Raw genomic sequence first — 20,013 nt, 5'->3', positions numbered from 1 at the left:
ATCATGTCTCTCATGCGTAGGCTGGTGTGGTTGTCCATGGTACACAATTTTTGCTTTGAGTGCTCCCACATTCAGGGTTCAAAGAATACGGCTGCTGATGCGCTGTCCAGGTTTAACGTCGATGTCTTCTTTCAGAACATGCCACTCGCAGACGTAACAGGGGCAGACGTTCCGGCATACAGCGATCATTGATCAGCAAAGCAAAGGACCTGTTGCACCAGAGCTTGTCTGAAAATACAGTCAGGAACTACCGTACGGGCTGGAATTTGTTTAGGAAATTTGCCGAGAGTCATCCAAAGGGCGACGTGGATGACGTGTCATTTATTATGGCCTTCATCGCACATTGCCATGCCAACCTCGGACTCGCTCACAATACCATCCGCCTGTATTTAGCGGGGGTGCAACATCAGTTCACATTGGACAATCCGGCCCGGATTTCGTTATTTACATCACAGGCCATCAAGGCCACGCTCCGGGGCAATGAGAAAGCCGGTGCAAGCAGGCCGGTGGTCCGGCAACCCATGTCCGGCTCCTTATTTAGGCAATTGTCCCTGGCTCTGGATGGTGATCCTTTTGGGCCCTTGATTAGCACAATCATCAAAGCCGCCCTTTACCTAGGGTTTTACGGGTTCCTTCGTCCAGGGGAATTCACCACCTCCGTCCGCAATAGGCCGTCATCTCCAGAAGCAGCACTTGTCCTGGCATCACGACCTGTTTGTGCTGAGCATTCCATCTACCAAGACCGCTCAGACAGGGCCTCCAACCCTGGTGTCTTTCTACCCCTCACACAACGCCTGGTGCCTGGTCAAGGTGCTGCGTCAGTTATCTGTGGCCCTGCAGGCTGCTGCAGCAGACAGCCCCCTACTCCCCTTCAATGGAGGGCCGTTGTCCACGCCTCAGTTCATGTCACATGTGCGTTTTCGCTAGTGGCGGGGTCAGGTCACGACCCGAAGGGCATCTCGGGGCATTCCTTTCGTATTGGGGCGGTCTCTGCGGCATCAAGGCACCAGATACCCCCTCATGTCATCAGGTGCATGGGGCGCTGGAAGTCATCATATTTCGCTAGGTACGTTCCGAATCCCCAATCCGAAATCCGTGATGCTTTCTGTTCTCTTGCCCTGTAACGGTACAATAAAGTATCTGTGGTACGATTGTGTCTCCTTTTTGGCCCCTTTTAGGCCTATCCTCGCTACAGGCTTCCGGCATTCACCAGCCAGAGGTCGGCGCTAGCTCCTTCATCCAGGGACCGTCGCCCTGACCACAAGTAGATAAGGCTGCCGTGCAGTCTGTATTTGTGGGAGGGGCATAGGCCCTGCCCCCTTGCTATATTCCTAGGAGTGCAAGGGACAGGACGTGCAGCCAGGTACCCCTCCCTGTCATGGAACCATGAACCAGACGTACAACAAGAGATAAGTGGGAATAAGAAGGCTTTATTGAAAATCAAGCTGTAAGCAAAAGTCCAAACGGATGGCTAAACCGAAGCAGGGACTTGCGTAGCCAGAGGTCAGGAACCAGAAGGGTAGTCAGACGAAGCCAGGATCAGGAACCAGCGGGGTAGTCAGACGAGGCCAGGATCAGGAACCAGAAGGGTAGTCAGACGAAGCCAGGATCAGGAACCAGCGGGGTAGTCAGACGAGGCCAGGATCAGGAACCAGAAGCAGCAGCAGTCTTAGAAGCATGTGAACACAGGAGGACCAAGCAAGGAACTGAAGCCACAGACCTCCTATATATATGAGCTAGGCATCCAGCTCCTCCCAGTGGGAAGGAGAAGCCGCAGGGTGGGAGGCTACAAGAAACCCAGAAACCAAGATGGCCACCAGCACATGTCAAACGAAGGAGAACAGCAAGAAGGTAAGACCATGACACTCCCTCCCTTCCCCTTTATTAGCTCTTCCTTTAGGATAGGCCCCCTTTTAGGCCTATCCTCATTACAGGCTTCCGGCATTCACCAGCCAGAGGTCGGCGCTAGCTCCTTCATCCAGGGACCGTCGCCCTGACCACAAGTAGATAAGGCTGCCGTGCAGCCTGTATTTGTGGGAGGGGCATAGGCCCCGCCCCCTTGCTATATTCCTAGGAGTGCAAGGGACAGGACGTGCAGCCAGGTACCCCTCCCTCCCTTCCCCTTTATTAGCTCTTCCTTTAGGATAGGCCCCCTTTTAGGCCTATCCTCATTACAGGCTTCCGGCATTCACCAGCCAGAGGTCGGCGCTAGCTCCTTCATCCAGGGACCGTCGCCCTGACCACAAATATATATATATATATATATATATATATATATATAATTTTTTTGGAGTAGTTTGTGACGCCAATTGCAGCTTGCGCAGGTAGTGTAGCAGGGCCCTTTAAGATGTTATAGCTCACGTACCAAGTGAGGAATGCCAGAGTGGGACAATGTCTCTGTGTAGTGTCAACGGTGTCTCCTACCTTGGTACGGCTGGACTCCTGGATCCTGACTCACTTGCAATAAAATAAGTGTTGTTAATAGGAGCAACTGAAGAACTTTGGTATTAGTAAATGAGATCCAGACTGGTAATATAATCCAACTTGTCTTTACTTGATGCAGCATAAATCCATACAAGTTACAGCAATAGTCTTGGGTCCCAGCAGGTATAGGCAATGTATGGCAGGGATCAATATCTCTTCTGCTTCTATACTATGTGCCTGGAGAATCTGGCAGGCATTTATCTTCTGCTCTGTCTGTCTTCTGCTTGTAATGGGCCTGACTAGCTGAGGAGGAATTTGGCTTCTTCTGGACTCTGGATATGTACTCACAGCTTGGCTCACAGAGAATGCTTCTTCCTGGAGGCTGGAGGTGGCTGATTTTCTTGTCAACCAGCTGAGGCTGATGGCTCAGGCTGGAAATGTCCTCTGGTCTCAACCGAGACAAGGTCCTGGTCTGGGATCCCTATTTTCTGGGAGCTCCAACTAACACAGCCTACCCCTAGCTGGGGTGGCTGGTACACTAACTAAACTTCCTTCTCCTCCCCATGAGACAGGACATGGGACCAGCCCACTTCTGCTCTATGAGGAGGGGGCTTCCAGTATAGCAATACTAAACTGGCTATGGACCTGATCACACATTGCTGCCACCTGCTGGTGTACAGGTAAATTACAGCATAATATATGAAACAGGCCTAGAAATACATTAAATGACATTAATGACAATATACTTATATAGACGGACAATAAAATTACACTTAACATGTTGCAGCAGGGAAAGAGAGTTTAGTAACATACTTCAGGATGTTACAGATACCCCCCATAAATGACTCCATTGTAGAAACTACACCCCTCAAGTTACTCAAAACTGATTTTTCAAACTTTGTTAACCCTTTAGGTGTTCCACAAGAATTAAAGGAAAATGGAAATGAAATTTCTAAATTTCACTTTTTTGGCAGATTTTCCATTTTATTACATTTTTTTCTTTAACACATTGAGGGTTAACAGACAAACAAAACTCAATATTTATTACCCTGATTCTGCGATTTACAGAAACACCCCACATGTGGTTGTAAACTGATGTAAGGGCGCACGGCAGGGCACAGAAGGAAAGGAGCGCCACATGGTTTTTGGAAGACAGATTTTGCTGGACTGGTTTTAGATGCCATGTCCCATTTAAAGCCCCCCTGATGCACCCATACAGTAGAAACTCCCAAAAAGTGACCCTATTTTGGAAACTAGGGGATAAGGTATCAGTTTTATTGGTACTATTTTGGGGTACATTTTTTGTGAGGCAATGTAACCAAAATATTGCTGTTTTGGCACAGTTTTGTTATCTTAAATTTTTTACAAGATTTATTCGACATGGTAGATCATGTGCTATTTTTATAGAGCAGGTTGTTACAGACGCAGTGATATCAAATATGTCTACTTTTTTTGTTTGTTTGTTTCAGTTTTACATAAGGCATTTTTGAAAAAGAAATTGTTTTTGTGTGTCCATTTTCTGAACGCCATATGCTTTTTATTTTTATGTCGATCATCTTGTGCAGGGGCTCATTTTTTGCAGAAAGAGTTGAGGTTTTTATTGGTACCATTTTTGGGTACATAAGATTTTTTGATCATTCATTATTACACATAATGGCGAAAGGTGACCCAAAAATTGGCTGTTTTGGAACAGTTTTTTTAATTAATTTTTTTACACCGTTCATCTGAGGGGTTAGGTCATGTGACAGTTTTATAGAGAAGATCGTTATGGATGTGGCAATACTCAATATGTATACTTTTTCTTATTTATTTAAGTTTTACACAATAAAACCTTTTCAACCCAAAAAATTTTTTGTGGGAAGAGGTTTGATTGGTACTATTTTGGGGTGTATACGCCTTTTTGATCCCTTGGTGTTGCTTTTCTGTCTCCTCCGCTCCTTCTCTCTCTCTACAAAATATGTCTGACTCAAATCACCAAAAATATGTTTTGAATCCAATTAAAATAAGAATTGATTCACTCTCCCTGTTAGTGACTATTTAAGGGTGGATACATCTGTAGATCTTTGCTGACATTGATTGCAATTGCTACTGTGTATTGTAGAAAAATCTGACATTTCGATATGTATTGGTGAAGCTGTTCTGTATTCCAAGACTTATGAGATTAGAGATTGTGTAATAAGCCAGACTTTTTGGCATCATTATCTTTATTTTTAATTGAGGCCTATTGTTTTAACATAGTGTAGAACATTTTTCTGGAAGGAAGTGTGATTACTCAAAAATTAAATCCATGTATTTGGGTAAAAGCCTGTGATTCCCTTTTTTTGGCATGAGTATGCGCTATTTCTTATATGCTGTTTTATTATTTGTCTTTAATAAGGATGTGGTGATTGTAGCACCAACTGTCTGTGCATGTTACATAATTATTCATGTAAACAGTTATTATGATAATAATGATCTAGCAAGAGAGATTGTGTCTGGAGTGGAAAGTAGTTTCCACATATAACAGCTTCAAGCACATTTTCCATTGATTTTAGACAATAAAGATGCTTGTCATTGATTTGGGTAATATAAGTGTGATTGTAAATTGGGTAATGTTAAATAAGATTTGCTTTATCTCATTAAAAACTAGATTTGTTTTATTTATTTAGTTGTATTCTATTTGTAATTGTTTTTCAATTATGTTTACAGAAATTGCTTTAGAATCGCAATCCACATAAAGTGGTTACTTTGAAGTCACATCTTTTCATAATGAGTATGAGGAATCATAGCGTTTTATATATTGCAGCTTGAGAAAAGTTCCTGCGTGAGCTGAAAGATTAATCTGATATAAAGCATGAGTATTTTTATGAACAGAATATAAATTGATTCCATAAAATTTACCAAAATCTATAATTCATTCTATGTATCTCTCTGTCTAAATCTCTTCCTAGCTATTCATATCATATCTATGTATTTGTCACGGACACTTCCGTGACAGGTGCCAGGAGATCAGAGAGGCTGGCAACACGTCGGATAATCTGACTGGTTCCTTGTGGATCATTTGTGTCTGTGTTGTTTTGGTAATGACCACACCTCTTGCAGGTGTTGTTGATTTGGTCATTTAACTTCCCCTATTTATTACTGCTTACCCCTTCTGGGGGTGCAGTTTATAGCTTCAGTTTCTGGACTCTGGTCTGCTGGTTGTTGAATCTCGGTTGAGCTCCTGGTGCTGCCACGTGAGGTTAAGTGTCGTCTTCCCTATTTGTATTTTGTTTGTTGTATTTCCGTGTTTTTTGTATCTAGGCCTGAGGGAGACTCCTATTCATCCTTCTGGTGGAGGAATAGGTTATCTCAAGTCCTGTCACTATACCAGGGCCCTACAGGGTGGGTTAGAAATCTAGATTCCTGTGTATGAAATTTCCTACCATCAAGGTCAGTTTATACTGATAGGTAATCAGGAACTGGATTAGGGTTGTTCTAGGAGGTGATCTTCTCCTTTACCCTAGTTTCCAGGCCTAGTTCCTGTCCACTTTCCTCCTGTGTTGCTTGTGGAGTTTAAGATGGCCATACACTAGATATCTGGGGAGTAAGTCGGGGCCAGACACCTCTGATGGCAATTTATCACCTATGCGAACATCTTTAATTCCAAGATGCTTGCTCATACTTTTGGAGTAACCAGCCTACCATCTAATTTGTATGGTGGTATCCTGACTCTCCCCCAGTGGTAGATGTCAGAAGACACCATCCATATTAAATGGCAGACTGGTCCCACTTAATTGACATTTCTTTTATGTGTAAGGCCACCTAGTAGTCATACAAGTACTGTGAACAAACCTTTGTGCCTGTTTCTTATGGTCAAGATTTCTCTTGTTTCTTGTGTTTTTGAATGGGCAAAGTATATAGGGAGAAATTATTTTTGGCATTTGTTAAATTTGGTGCATTTTTTTATCCTAACATTTTTACACCCCCCTTCCCGCCAAAGTTAGTAACTTTTTGGAAATAGACAGAAACTAATTGAAACTAATTAGCATGGCTAACCCCATCCACTTCCTCACCCAGTTTTCAAAACTGAAGAGAATGGTGTTAAAATGGAAAAAGTCACACATTTTTGAGCATTAAAAATCTAAATATTCTCAAAAACCCTATTCTGGGCTACAGTGATTGATAATTCCTACAACAAATTTATTGTACACATTTCGCAAGGTTTCAACGTATATATGTGTGTATGTATGTTTCGCGATCACTCAAAAATGCAACCATCGATTTCAACGAAATTTGGTATACACATCCCTTGCTACCTCGAGAGAAATCTTGTGGGGGTCACATATCTGTAGGACGTACAGTTCCTGAGATATTCCCCAAAAATGACCTGCATTAGCCAATACAAGCCTGCAAGTCTTTCTCTTCATATCCCAACTGCCATACACATGGTCACATGACCCTTATCAGCCAACAGAAGCTCGCAGGCCCTTAGTCTCCACATACACACACTTTTACTCCAAGTTTCCATAACAACTCAGCCATTTTTCTTCACTGCTGTAGGTCAGCTTTAGGCTAGGGTTACACAACGACAATAAGTCGCACAACATATAGGGTACAACTACACTGCTGCATGTGTCGCACGACATTGATGTCGCACAACAATTTTTATAATGATAGTCTATGGTGTTGCACTGCGACATGTGACATACTGCGACGCGACAGTCGCAGATAAATCCATCTTGGATGGATTTATTGCAACTGTCGTGTCGGAGTCACAGCATGTCACATGTCGCAGTGTGACATCATAGCCTATCATTATAAAAATTGTTGAGACAAAATGTCGCCCGACACATGTCGTCGTGTAGCCCTAGCATTAAAGGGGCAGGGCGCTGTGGAGGTGTCACGGCTGAGGATGGGGAAAATCCTCAGCCGTGCGATGCCAGAAGATGTTAAGCGCTGCTTGGCCAGGACGACAGAATTAGGGAGCAGGTCACCTCCTATCGCGTCCCTAACCTGACCCTGACTCCTAACCATATGAGCCAACCCTGAAGGTGGGAGGGCTCATACACCGGATGCCTTGGGGTCCCTGCTAGCCCTCAGAATTGCTCTGGAACAAGGAGCAGGGTAAGACGACCTGTTCTTCCTAGGCACAGAGGAACAGGAGTCTCACTAGCCAGGCTGCAAAGGGAAAAGAACATAAACGGCCTATGGATATGGCAGGAGGATGAAAAGCACTTCCACACCTACCTGCCACAGACACACAGACTGGATCCCATGCAATACAAGCAAGTGTCCACACCCAAACACCAATGGACACAACACACACACAAACACACAGAACCTTAGATCCAGGTGCATAACATAACAAAGGAAAACATAAACTGAACATCACATAAACTTAAGAGTCACAATATGTTTATGACCACAAGGGTGGCCCCCACTGGCAGATGTAAATACAAGGAGGGTGTCTCCAGCAAAGCATGGCTGAAGCACCCCTCAGCTTCTGATCTCCAACAAGGCTTTATAGCCCAAAGTGGCCACACCCACGCGGACACACCCAGTGCTCACAGCCTAGGAAGGGAACTAACCCTTCACACACCAGACAAGGGCCCTCTACTTTCTTTACACACCAGACAAGGGAAGACAGCAACTTAAAGGGGAAGTGAACACACAAACAACCCCGTGCACACCAAACATGGGAAGTGCACACCAATTACACAAGTTGCCAAGTGCAACCGCACGCACAACACAGCAAGCTGCCACGACACAGCTCAGGCTGCCATGCTGCCACATAAATACTGTTGCCAGCGGCAACCACAGGTGAGGCAAATACCACAGCCCTCACCTGTGATTGACAACCAAACCAAACCGCTGACAACCGCATGCGGTTCAGGAGTCACGGTCATGGCCATGGCCGTGACAGGAGGTCACTGTTAAAGGGGCGAGCACTGTGGAGGTCACTGTTAAAGAGGCGTTCACTGTGGATGTTACTGTTAAGGGGGAAGGCTGTTGTGGAGGTCATACTCACTATTAAAGGGGCGGACACTGTGGAGGTCACTGTTAAGGGGGCAGGGGGCACTACTAAATCGGCAACTGCTGTGGAGGTAACTGTTAAGGCAGCAGGGTACTGTGAGTTCACTTTTAAGGCAGCAGGGTACTGTGAAGGTCACTGTTAAGGGCGAAGGCCGTTGAGGAGGTCACTGTCAAGGGAGTGGGGTGCTATGAAACTCACTGTTAAAGGGGTGGGCTGCTGTAAAGGTCAAAGTTAAGTGGATGGGCTGCTGTGGAGGTCCCATTTTAGGGGTGGCGGACTGTGGAGTTCACTGTTAAAGGGGCAGGGTGCTGTAGAGGCCACTGTTATGGGGGATACTGACTGTCAATATCTTTTAAAGACACACACAAACACTTCTGCTAGTACTATATATATTTTTATATATTTTTTTATATATATTTTTGCAATACAAAAAGAACATTCATGTAGTAACTCCATAGAACATTAATACATCTTTCTTTACAGAATTGTATATCACCAAATCTACATCACAATTTATAGTTTTCCTACCCCGTCCCCCTCCCACCCCAAAAAAACTAAAGAAGGGATCTCTCTCATCTCTCCCTATCACCATCCCCTCCCCCCATACCCCAATCCAATTTCCATCTTAATCAGTTTTTTAACCATTCTGCACACATACTCTCAAACCTCCACCTTTTAGCATTTGTAGCTATATGTAGTCTCTCGCAAGCCAACGAGCATTTGACCAGGCTGGATCATGTTTATTGTTGGTACGCTTTTCTCTATCCATTTTCTTACAATACATCTCCTAGCCTGAAATAACAGTTTAGTTATTAAAAATTTCCCGGAATTGCCTGTATCCTCCACCAAACCCAGCACACATGCCCTAAAAGTTTGAGGGATATCCACCTTTTGAAGTACCTTTATATAGCTAACTACTTCATTCCAAAAATTTTGAAGAGATTGGCACTCCCACAATAAATGCACATCCTCAACTCCAATCTCGCCACATTTTAGACATCTAAATACCTTGCTCTTGTAATATTTTATAAGTTTGGCAGGGGAGTAGTATAGACGGTGCACCACAAAGAATTGGATAAGCCTATGTGCTGGGCTCTGGGAGGTCTTGTTTATTACTTGAAATATTTTACTCCACCCTTCAGAATTTATCTGTTCCACTCTTCCATTCCATTTTCCCATATTAATCTTCACACCTTGTTTTTCCCTCATTTTTTTAAACAAAATATTTTACATATTTGATATTCCCCTCCTACCATTAATCATTTTTGAAATTACTTTGACTGTTGAAGGGCGTGAGGTAGCTATTCTTTTCCCCAACAAAGATTGTTTAAGAGCTGCTCTACGTTGAAAATAATAGAACCAATCTTTATTTACAAGACCATTTTTGCATTTAAAAATGGTCTTCAAACCCCATTATTTCTCCATTTCCCCCATATCTGGTCTGATTCCGTGTATCTGCCAGAACCTCTTATCGATACCTAATAGTGATTTTAAGTAATAGTTTCCCCAAAGCAGCGGATCGTCATAGTAATCTATCTTTTCCCATAATTGTCTAATAGCTTGCCATGTTTTATACATGAGTTTCATGGTAGGGGATTTATTAAACTGGGGATGCAGGTGTATACCAGCTTCTAGTATCTGGCATAGTCCAGTAGAGGTAACAATTTTATATAGGCAGCTTAAAACTTAATTATAAAGGTGGGATTTGCTTCAGTCCAAACAGTTTTTAAACTGTCCTGCCAAAGCATATGCTTGTAATTCAGGAATTGCCAGACCACCTTCTCCCGTCAGCAATTGTAACAATTGTAATCACATTCTTGGCCTTCTACCCCTCCAAATTGAATCACTCAAGAGACTCTGTATTCTCTTATAATATTTTTTAGGGATTTCAATTGGGGAGTTCCATAAAATATGGTTTATCATTGGAAGTAGACACATCCGAATCAACGATATTCTACCAGACATAGACAGGGGTCATTTTTTACGTATCTTATTTCTAATTTTCGCTATTGTAGGGACTAAGTTTAGTTTTATATAGTCTTGAGTGTTGGATGATTCCCAAATACTGCAGATTCTCTCCCTCTTTTATAATCTTCAGGCAACCAGGGATAAAATCCCCAATTGGGTCTAACGGAACACAGGCTGATTTATTCCAGTTAATGGACAGGCTGGCCACCTTCTCATAACTCTCGAATGTCGCAATTACTCAAAGCAAGGAGTCGTGGGACCCTACAAACAACATCAAGTCGTCCACATACAAAGGCATTTTTTCCTAGTGCTGACCAAATTTAAAACCCAGTATATTCATGTCCTGTCTTATCAGGGCGGCAAAAGGTTCCACTACCATAGCGAAAAGAAGCGGGGATAATGGACACCCTTGTCTTACTACCCTTTTAATGTCAATTGGATCTGGTATCTCTTCGCTAACTGTAATTCTTGCTTTTATGTCTGTATACAAAAGCTCTATCTAAGCTATGAAGTTATTCCCAAAGCCCATTTTCTTTAAAGTTGCTATCATAAAAAGCCATTCTACTGTGTCAAAAGCCTTACTCGGAACCAGTGAGACCATTAATCGTTTGACGCGTATTGGCACCTTTTATTTGCATATTTATATAACATCTTCTGATATAGATTTATCTGGCATAAAGCCTGTTTGATTACCATGAATTATCATGGATATCACCTCTTTTAATCTAGTAGCTAGGACCTACGCCATAAGTTTTATTTATTAGGGATATCGGACAATATGAGTCAAGTTTCTTTGGGCTTTTCCCTATTTTCAGGATCAACGTTATCAGCGCCTCTCGTAAGGAATCAGGTAATGTCTCACACTCCCTTGAAACCTCCTACATTTCCAAGAGCCTGTGGGACAACACTCCAATGAAAGTTTTATAGACTTCAAAAGGGATTCCATCTAAACCTGGTGACTTATTGTTCGGTATGGAACGAAGGGCCTTATTGATTTCTTCCAAAGAGATCCATACTTCCCATAGTTCTCTCTGTGGCTCTGACAACTGTTTCAATGATATATTCCCCATAAACCTATTTATTTCCACTATATTTCCATTTCAATTGTACGAATAGATGTCCGCAAAATATTCTCTAAAGAGCCGAATTATGTCCTCCTTTTTCCGAGACTACCTATCCATTGTCATCCTCCAGTTGGAAGATATAGTTGTTACTTCTCTGTGTTTTTATCAGTGATGCCAACAGTTTCCCTGGTATATGTCCCTGAGTATAGTATTTTTTAACATAGTTTAGTTTTTGATGTTCTGCTAACAGATATAATTCATTATTATACAGTAGTTAGTCAAGTTTTCCTCCCACCTTTGTGAATTTATTTCAGTGGGATACTCCACATATTCTTTTTCACTATCTCCGACCACCCATCCTAAATCAGCTATTCTCTTTTCTGACATTTTCTTCACCATTGTGTTGCTTTTCAAAAAAATTCCCTGCATACAAGCTTTCCCTGCATCCCATACAATCCTCGTGTCCACTATACCCATGTTTTTGTCTAAATATTCCAATATTTCAGTGCAAATCCTTTCATACCTATCCTGTGTAATTAAGGTATCTAATTGAATTCTAACCCGACCTTCTCTTACCAGTCTGTCTCCCTTAGTACAGACCAAACGTGGGCAATGATCAGATCATAGTACTATACTGTATATTTTAATCGAGTAGTACATAATAAATGGTTGCTAAGGCATACTAATAAAGTCTTGAAAAGAATGTGAAATCCTGTACTTTCAGGATTCATTTCCATCTTTGTTGCAGCTTATTATGACTTGAGCAGAACAGATTAAACAATTTATACAATTTATACAATCAGTGATTCAAACCATCCATGGATATTAATGTAAAAGGGAAGGACATAATAATGCAACATACCATTTCATTCCTACCTGTAATAAGCATAGGATTTCAATCAGTCATGCAATTTACTACATTCATAAAAAAGGCAATCAAATAACTGTTGTGTTTTAGAAAATACTCATGAACTCACCAATAAGGTGGAAATTACACAGCTTTATGTTGTTCCTTCTGTCCATCTCCATTGAATATTCGATAAAGAGTATAACGCTGACTACCTGAAACAAAGAAATACAGGCTCAATACCATGTACAAATTACGAGACATGGAATATTTTATATTATATACCCCTTGATTGATTAAGATAATATTGCATTAAATATAACTGCAGACAGAAACATTGGTCTGAGAATTATCCAGAAACAGTGGTGGTGTTATCCAAGAGCTTCGTAAACTATTATAGCAGAACCCTATTCACATCTATCGGGCTGAGCTGCCTCATAGACCAGATATTTTGGCATCATCGCAGTATCAGTAATTTTATATTTTTAGCACATATATGGTTGAGTTTCATTATTATTATTGTTGCTGAAAGTTATGATTGAATTGCTAACAGTTTGCAATGAAGGTCCAGCTGGGTGCTATCAGTTGGGGGGGGGGGGGGGGTGTCCTAGCACAGTCTGTCACTACCCAATCAGTGCTGTCAGTGACACACCCTCAACTGGCTCAACTGGTAACACCCATCTGGGCCTTCATTGCAAACTGCTAGTAATTCATTCTTAACTCCTAACAGGACTAATAGAGAAAAAGCAGAACATAGAGCCATAAGAATAGAAGATCCAGAATTGTTATTTCATGAGGAATGCAAGTAGTTACTAAAATAAGGGAAACTGTCAGAGATAGCTGTCAATAAGTAGCTGTCTTATTTTACACCTCTGCTTACCTTCTACCACTGATTCCATGCTCCTTTTATAACAAGGTTCTCTCAGGCAGGGGCAAACCTCCCATAGAGGCAGACCATGAAGCTGCTATGGAAGGGGGGCCCACAGTGGATGATAGACCATGCCCCCTAGTAAGCTTCATTCAGGAATTCCTATTGTCAGTGGAAAAAGTGAAAGGACCTTTGATGTCATCACAGGTCCTGTAAGGGAACTGCACATAGCATAGCAGTGATGGCTAACCTTGGCACTCCAGCTGTGGTAAAACTACAACTCCCAAGATGCCCCACTTGCTTGGCTGCTCTCAGAACTCTATAGAAATAAATGGAGCTCAGTGATGGCTAACCTTGCCACTCCAGCTGTGGTAAAACTACAACTCCCAAGATGCCCCACTTGCTTGGCTGCTCTCAGAACTCTATAGAAATAAATGGAGCATGCTAGGAGTCGTAGTTTCACCACAGTTGGAGTGGCAAACAGGGCCATCTTTAATATTGATTGGACCCTGGGCAAAAATTTACTTGGGCCCCCTGGATCCAGCCTTCCCACACCCTAGCATGCAATCACGGCCTCCACCACAACACACACACACAAAAAAGCCACACACCTGGTAGAGTACAGTGATATAAATACTTCCAGTTCTGAAGACTCCCGTGGCTCAGGCTGGAAGTGGGAACCACTATGCAGGAAGGAGACCAGGGCTCGGTTCACCCTAGCGTTACAGTGCACCCCAGAGTATGCAGTATAGCACCCTATAGTATACAGCAACCCACAGTATGCAGTGTAGCACCCTTTAGTATACAGCACCCCATACTATGCAGTGTAGCACCCCACACTACAGTATACAACACCTCACAGTATACAGTAGAGCAGTATAGCACCCCACAATATACAGCACCTCACAGTATACAGCACCCCAAACTATACACTATACAGCCCCCCACACTATACAGTATAGCAGTATAGCACTCCACAATATACAGCACCCACAGTATACAGCACCTCACAGTATACAGCACTGCAAAATATACAGAATACCCCTCCTCACAGTATACAGCACCCCAAACTATACACTATACAGCCCCCCACACTATACAGTACAGCAGTATAGCACTCCACAATATACAGCACCTCACGGTATACAGCACCCCAAACTATGCAGCATACCGCACCTCACAGTATACAGTACCCCACAGTATACAGCATCCCAAAATATACAGCCCCCCACAGTATAAAGCACCCCACAATATACAGTATACAGCACCCCCATAGTATACAGTAGAGCTGTATAGCACCCCACTATACAGCAGCTTACAGTATATTAGCATTACAGCCCCAGTCACCTTTTCCTGATGTAATCTTGTCAAAAAAAGCTCCACAATTATGGGAAACTTCTCCTGCAGCAACACTCCTGGACTTAGACAGGACCTGTGATGACCTCATAGCCATGTGACCAGTAATATTGCTAGGTTACTGGTCACATGGTGATGATGTCATCTAAGGTCCTAGAAAATCACATCTCTCACAGTACGCTGCCTGGAGTGCTGGCAGGCAGGCATGGCAGCACTCCCCTGTGTAGCTGATAGCCTGATACTCGGGGCAGTGACCAGCAGGGCTCAAGAGCAGCTGCCTTGGGCCCCCCAGGAGCAACTGGGCCTGGGGCAGCTGCCCCTTTTGCCCATTGTTAAAGACGGCCCTGGTGGCAAGGTTAGCCATCACTGTAGTATAGTGTAGTTCCCAGGTTAGAACAGTGCATCTGCCAGGACCTGTGATGACATCTTCTTCAGCATCACAGGTCCTGCAGGATATAGCAAAGGAACTGCACCAAGGATGGTGTCACAGGTCCTGGTGCATCTACCAGGACTTGTGATGACCACACTTATAGGTCCTTCAACCCCTAACAGCAAGGATTAGAAGTGAACAATGTGATCTGCATTGATCCATTGAGACTGGAATGGAGTCGTAAGAGGAGGTCCTCCACTTTTCTCTTCATTTCCCCCATGTCCTGTTTTTACTCATTGCTCACTGATATATAATACTGCAGACAGATACAATGACCACTACCTCATTTACCTCACACACAGTTCACACACAGTGGCCATAATGTGTAACTGACCACATATTTCTGTACACGGCATCGATTATACCTTGTATGTTTCACATCAGTACACTGCTCTACATATATATATATATATATATAATATATATATATATACACACACACACACAAACACATACACACTACATATAACACATGCTTATATGCAGTATGTACAGTTATATAGTATATACTGCAGTGTACTGATATGTAAGGTATAAATTACACCTCGTACACTTTTCTATATACTATATATCTATATCCACTGCATTTATTATATGTATATGTGTTTATTATATATGCAGTTTGTGTATACATGGCTGGCACTATATAGAAAATGTGGGGGGTTCAGCCAGCACAACCCTTTATGCAGGTCCACATTGCTATGGCCAAATACAGATACAAACGCAAAAACACAAATGCAATCGCACTCTGCAACCAGCACTCTGTCCTGCCTCTATGCTGGATGTTGAATGAGGCATTAGTGTACATTTTGGCCAAAGCATAATAAGCCACTCACCACGTCAAGGTCGCCTCTATGAGTGGTCCCTAACACTAGTTCCTACCTGTTATGGGCCATGACAGCCACACAAAGTCCAGGGAGCGCAGGTACAGCATGCACGCCAGGCACACTCTGCTTTTAACCCCGTCCGGTACCATAACAGCTTCCATCAGATCCAGGGATACAAGTACCAACATGCATGCTGAGCCCACTATATACTTCTCCTGGAGCCAAATGGCTACTGGTAGGCGCTATAAAAGCAGACTCAGTTTTATACTGACTTTAAAACCAGCCTCCAGGGCAGACTAACTGGTCAGGTGTGCATGACTGCATGGAAATAGCCACGCCTCCAATATATACTACAAAGAAAAAAATGTGGGGGTTCAGTCAGCACAACCCTGTATGCAGATGCACATTGCTATGGCGAAATACACATACAAATGCAAAAACACAAATGCAATCGAAATCTGAAACCAGCACTCTGCCCTGCCTCTATGCTGGATGTTCAATGAGGCATTAGTGTACATTTTGGCCAAAGCGTAATAAGCCACTCACCACTTCAAGGTCATCTCTATGAGTGGTCCCTAACAATAGTTCCTACCTGGTATGGGCCATGACAGCCACACAAAGTCCACGGAGTGCAGGTACAGCATGCACGCCAAGCACACTCTGCTTTTAACCCCGTCCGGTGCCATTACAGCTTTCATCAGATCCAGGGATGCAAGTACCAACATGCATGCTGAGCCTACTATATACTTCTGGAGCCAAATGGCTACTGGTAGGTGCTATATAAGCAGACTCAATTTTATACTGACTTTAAAACCAGCCTCCAGGGCAGACTAACTGGTCAGGTGTGCATGACTGCTTGGAGATCGCCACGCCTCCAATATTGACTACAAAGAAAAAAATGTGGGGGGGTTCAGCCCGCACAACCCTGTATGCAGGTGCACATTGCTATGGCGAAATACAGATACAAACACAAAAACACAAATGCAATCACACTCTGCAACCAGCACTCTGCCCTGCCTCTATGCTGGATGTTGAATGAGGCATTAGTGTACATTTTGGCCAAAGCGTAATAAGCCACTCACCACGTCAAGGTCGCCTCCATGAGTGGTCCCATTGTGTGGCTGTCATGGCCCATAACAGGTAGGAACTAGTGTTAGGGACCACTCATGGAGGCGACCTTGACGTGGTGAGTGGCTTATTACGCTTTGGCCAAAATGTACACCAATGCCTCATTCAACATCCAGCATAGAGGCAGGGCAGAGTGCTGGTTGCAGAGTGCAATTGCATTTGTGTTTTTGCGTTTGTAACTATATAGATAATGCCTATTGTCTGCGATTGTGGATAAGAATAGGAAATGTCCTATATATTTCTTTGCATTTTTGCATTGAAATGAATGGGTCCGCACCCATTCCTCAAAATTGCAGAACGGATGTGGACCCATTCATGCGGTCATGTAAATGTACCCTATGTGTTTTCAGTGGGAAGGGAGGAGAATACCACTGTCGGACACCTTTTAAAACCCAAAGCTCCCCATGCACATTAGATTGATGGCCTTCCCCAGTGAAGATGGTCGAATGAGTATGGGAGGCTTTCATTTTGCTCTGTGCTACCTACAGTATTTTCTGCAATCATGCGCATAGCTCGTCATTAACTGGAAATGTTTTCACCTTCCGTTTTAGTGGTAAGATAAGTTTCCTTTCTCAGTTTAAACTTGGGCTGCCCATGGGAAATAAATACGTAATCTCTGAGCCAAGATGCTCATCTGCAAGACAGCACCTGCAATCACTAATGTAACCACAGACAGCAGCTGCTGCCACATGCCCGCTATGCCTATCTATTACATGCCCAGCTATGTCTATATTTATGACTGGCGCAGCAATATCAGTATTTACAGCTTTTGTTGCTATTGTATTTCACAGAAACTGCACGTTGTTCTGCTTTACACTGTCGTATTGCAATGTACATTGACTCATCTTATACTACATACACCTCAGTGACTATAAAATATCAAGTATATACTTTATGGGTCTGAGGCACAGTATTCGAGCCATATACTGTGTATTTCAAAGGGGTCATTTGTACAAACAGTTATATATTCCTGCGAGGGTGGTGGAGAAACGATACTCTCAAAATGACAGCAGGCTGTTAATTATGAGCCCACTGTATTCTATGAGTGCTCCAGATATTTCTTATTTTCTTTCTTATTTTCATGAATAATGCAGGTTTCTCTTCATATTTTAAATGTGTTATTTGTGCTTTTTCAGAAGTTTTAGGCTTATAGTTTGAAGAAATAGCAAATAATGATGCTACAAATATGCAGTAATAGTTAATAATAAAAAATTCAACAGCAGTAAATGGCTCAGCTCACCTGCAATCACTTGGGGAGGCACGGCTCTTTAGGCTTTTTTATGGGAAACTAGACTCCTTGTTTTGAGTAATATTTAATGATATAGTGTTATCCTGGTTTTGCTAGACCTTTGACAATGATTAGGGTGGGGAATGTTTTTATTTTATTTGTTATTTATTTATTTTTTGAGCTGGGAGGGCTGGTTATTTTTTGTGCATTTTTTTTAGTTTTTGTATACCCTATTTTATCTTTTAAGCTTTGTAGGCCCCTCAAAGATTAGAAAAGGGGATTATTTTTATATTTTTGTTTCACATTCTACTTCCACTTGCATAGCAGACCGAATTTCAGTTTAATATGCCCATTAGGACTGTGCTGGAGTGCGTTTAGAGACCGTCTGCCCTAAGTATAACCAGTTAACTAAATAACAAACTATTGTTTGCACTGTTAGGCCCCTTTCACATAGGTTAGAATTCCGCACTGGTGCAATGCGTGAGTCAATGCGTGAGGTGAACGCATTGCACCCTCGCTGAATCGGGACCCATTCACTTCAATAGGGCTGTGCAGATGAGCGTTGATTTTCACGCATCACTTGTGCGTTGCGTGAAAATCGCAGCATGTTCTATATTCTGCGTTTTTCACGCAATGCAGGCCCCATAGAAATGAATGGGGATGCGTGAAAACCGCAAGCATCCGCAAGCAAGTGCGAGGGATGAGTTACCCAGGACCCCATTTACTTTATTATTTTCCATTATAACATGGTTATAATGAAAAATAATAGCATTCTTTAATTCAGAATGCTAGGTAAAAGGTCCATTGTGGGGTTAAAAAAAAAAAATTAGCTAAATCACTCATACCACTACATTGGCTGGACACAAAACCTCCCACAATTCAAGAATGGAAAGCTAAGGCTGATCAAATCTACAATTTTGAGGAGATGACTAGCTGGATAAATAGGAGTCATGATAGGTTCCTCAAGATATGGAAACTTTGGGATCTGGTGAAAGCAGATGGATAGGGCATTTGTGAGAATAGGACATTAAGACTACCTGCACAATATATGTTAAACAAGATGTCCTAACCAATTTAATGCTCATGGCTTGAGACAATTTTTCTCTAAATCCTAGGAGAGTTAGGCCTCTTTCACATGGGCGTCAGTTTTTTTGCCCGGATAAGAGCCGGGTGCGTTGCGGGAAAATGCGCGATTTTCCCGCACGAGTGCAAAACATTGTCATGCGTTGCACTCGCGTGAGAAAAATCGCGCATGTTTGGTACCCAAACCCGAACTTCTTCATAGAAGTTCGGGCTTGGGATTGATGTTCTGAAGATTGTATTATTTTCCCTTATAACATGGTTATAAGGGAAAATAATAGCATTCTGAATACAGAATGCATAGTAAACCAGCGCTAGAGGGGTTAAAAAAAAATAAATATGTAACTCACCTTAGTCCACTTGATCGCGAAGCTGGCATCTCCTTGTGTCTCCTCTGCGCTGAGCGGCTGAACAGGACCTGGGGTCAGCTGCTCCATTAAATACAGGTTAAGGACCTTCGATGACGTCACTCCGGTCATCACATGGTACGTCACATGATCTTTTACCATGGTGATTCACCATGGTAAAAGACCATGTGATGACCGAAGTGACGTCATCGAAGGTCCTTAACCGATATTTAATGGAGCAGCTCACCCCAGGTCCTGTTCAGCGCAGAGGAGACATAAGGAGATGCCAGGCTTCGCGATCAAGTGGACTAAGGTGAGTTAAATTTTTTTTATTTTTTTTAACCCCTCTAGCGCTGGTTTACTATGCATTCTGTATTCAGAATGCTATTATTTTCCCTTATAACCATGTTATAAGGGAAAATAATAATGATCGGGTCTCCATCCCAATCGT

At 42.7% G+C, this 20,013-nt stretch overlaps 1 protein-coding gene across 1 annotated transcript in view; it reads right to left on the bottom strand.

Moving 5' to 3' along the window:
* The window catches only part of LAPTM5 (lysosomal protein transmembrane 5), a 119,863-nt gene that overhangs the window by 60,000 nt on the left and 39,850 nt on the right, over positions 1-20,013 (bottom strand). Inside the window, exon 3 of the mRNA XM_044285203.1 lies at positions 12,429-12,513. Coding sequence (XP_044141138.1) covers positions 12,429-12,513 — 85 coding nt within the window. The remainder of the gene's footprint in view (positions 1-12,428; positions 12,514-20,013) is intronic.

This window comes from Bufo gargarizans, chromosome 3, assembly GCF_014858855.1.
Source record: "Bufo gargarizans isolate SCDJY-AF-19 chromosome 3, ASM1485885v1, whole genome shotgun sequence".
Lineage (NCBI taxonomy): Eukaryota > Metazoa > Chordata > Amphibia > Anura > Bufonidae > Bufo > Bufo gargarizans.
The sequence above is the reverse complement of the archived record's forward strand: the minus strand, read 5'-3'. Positions and strand labels throughout refer to the sequence as shown.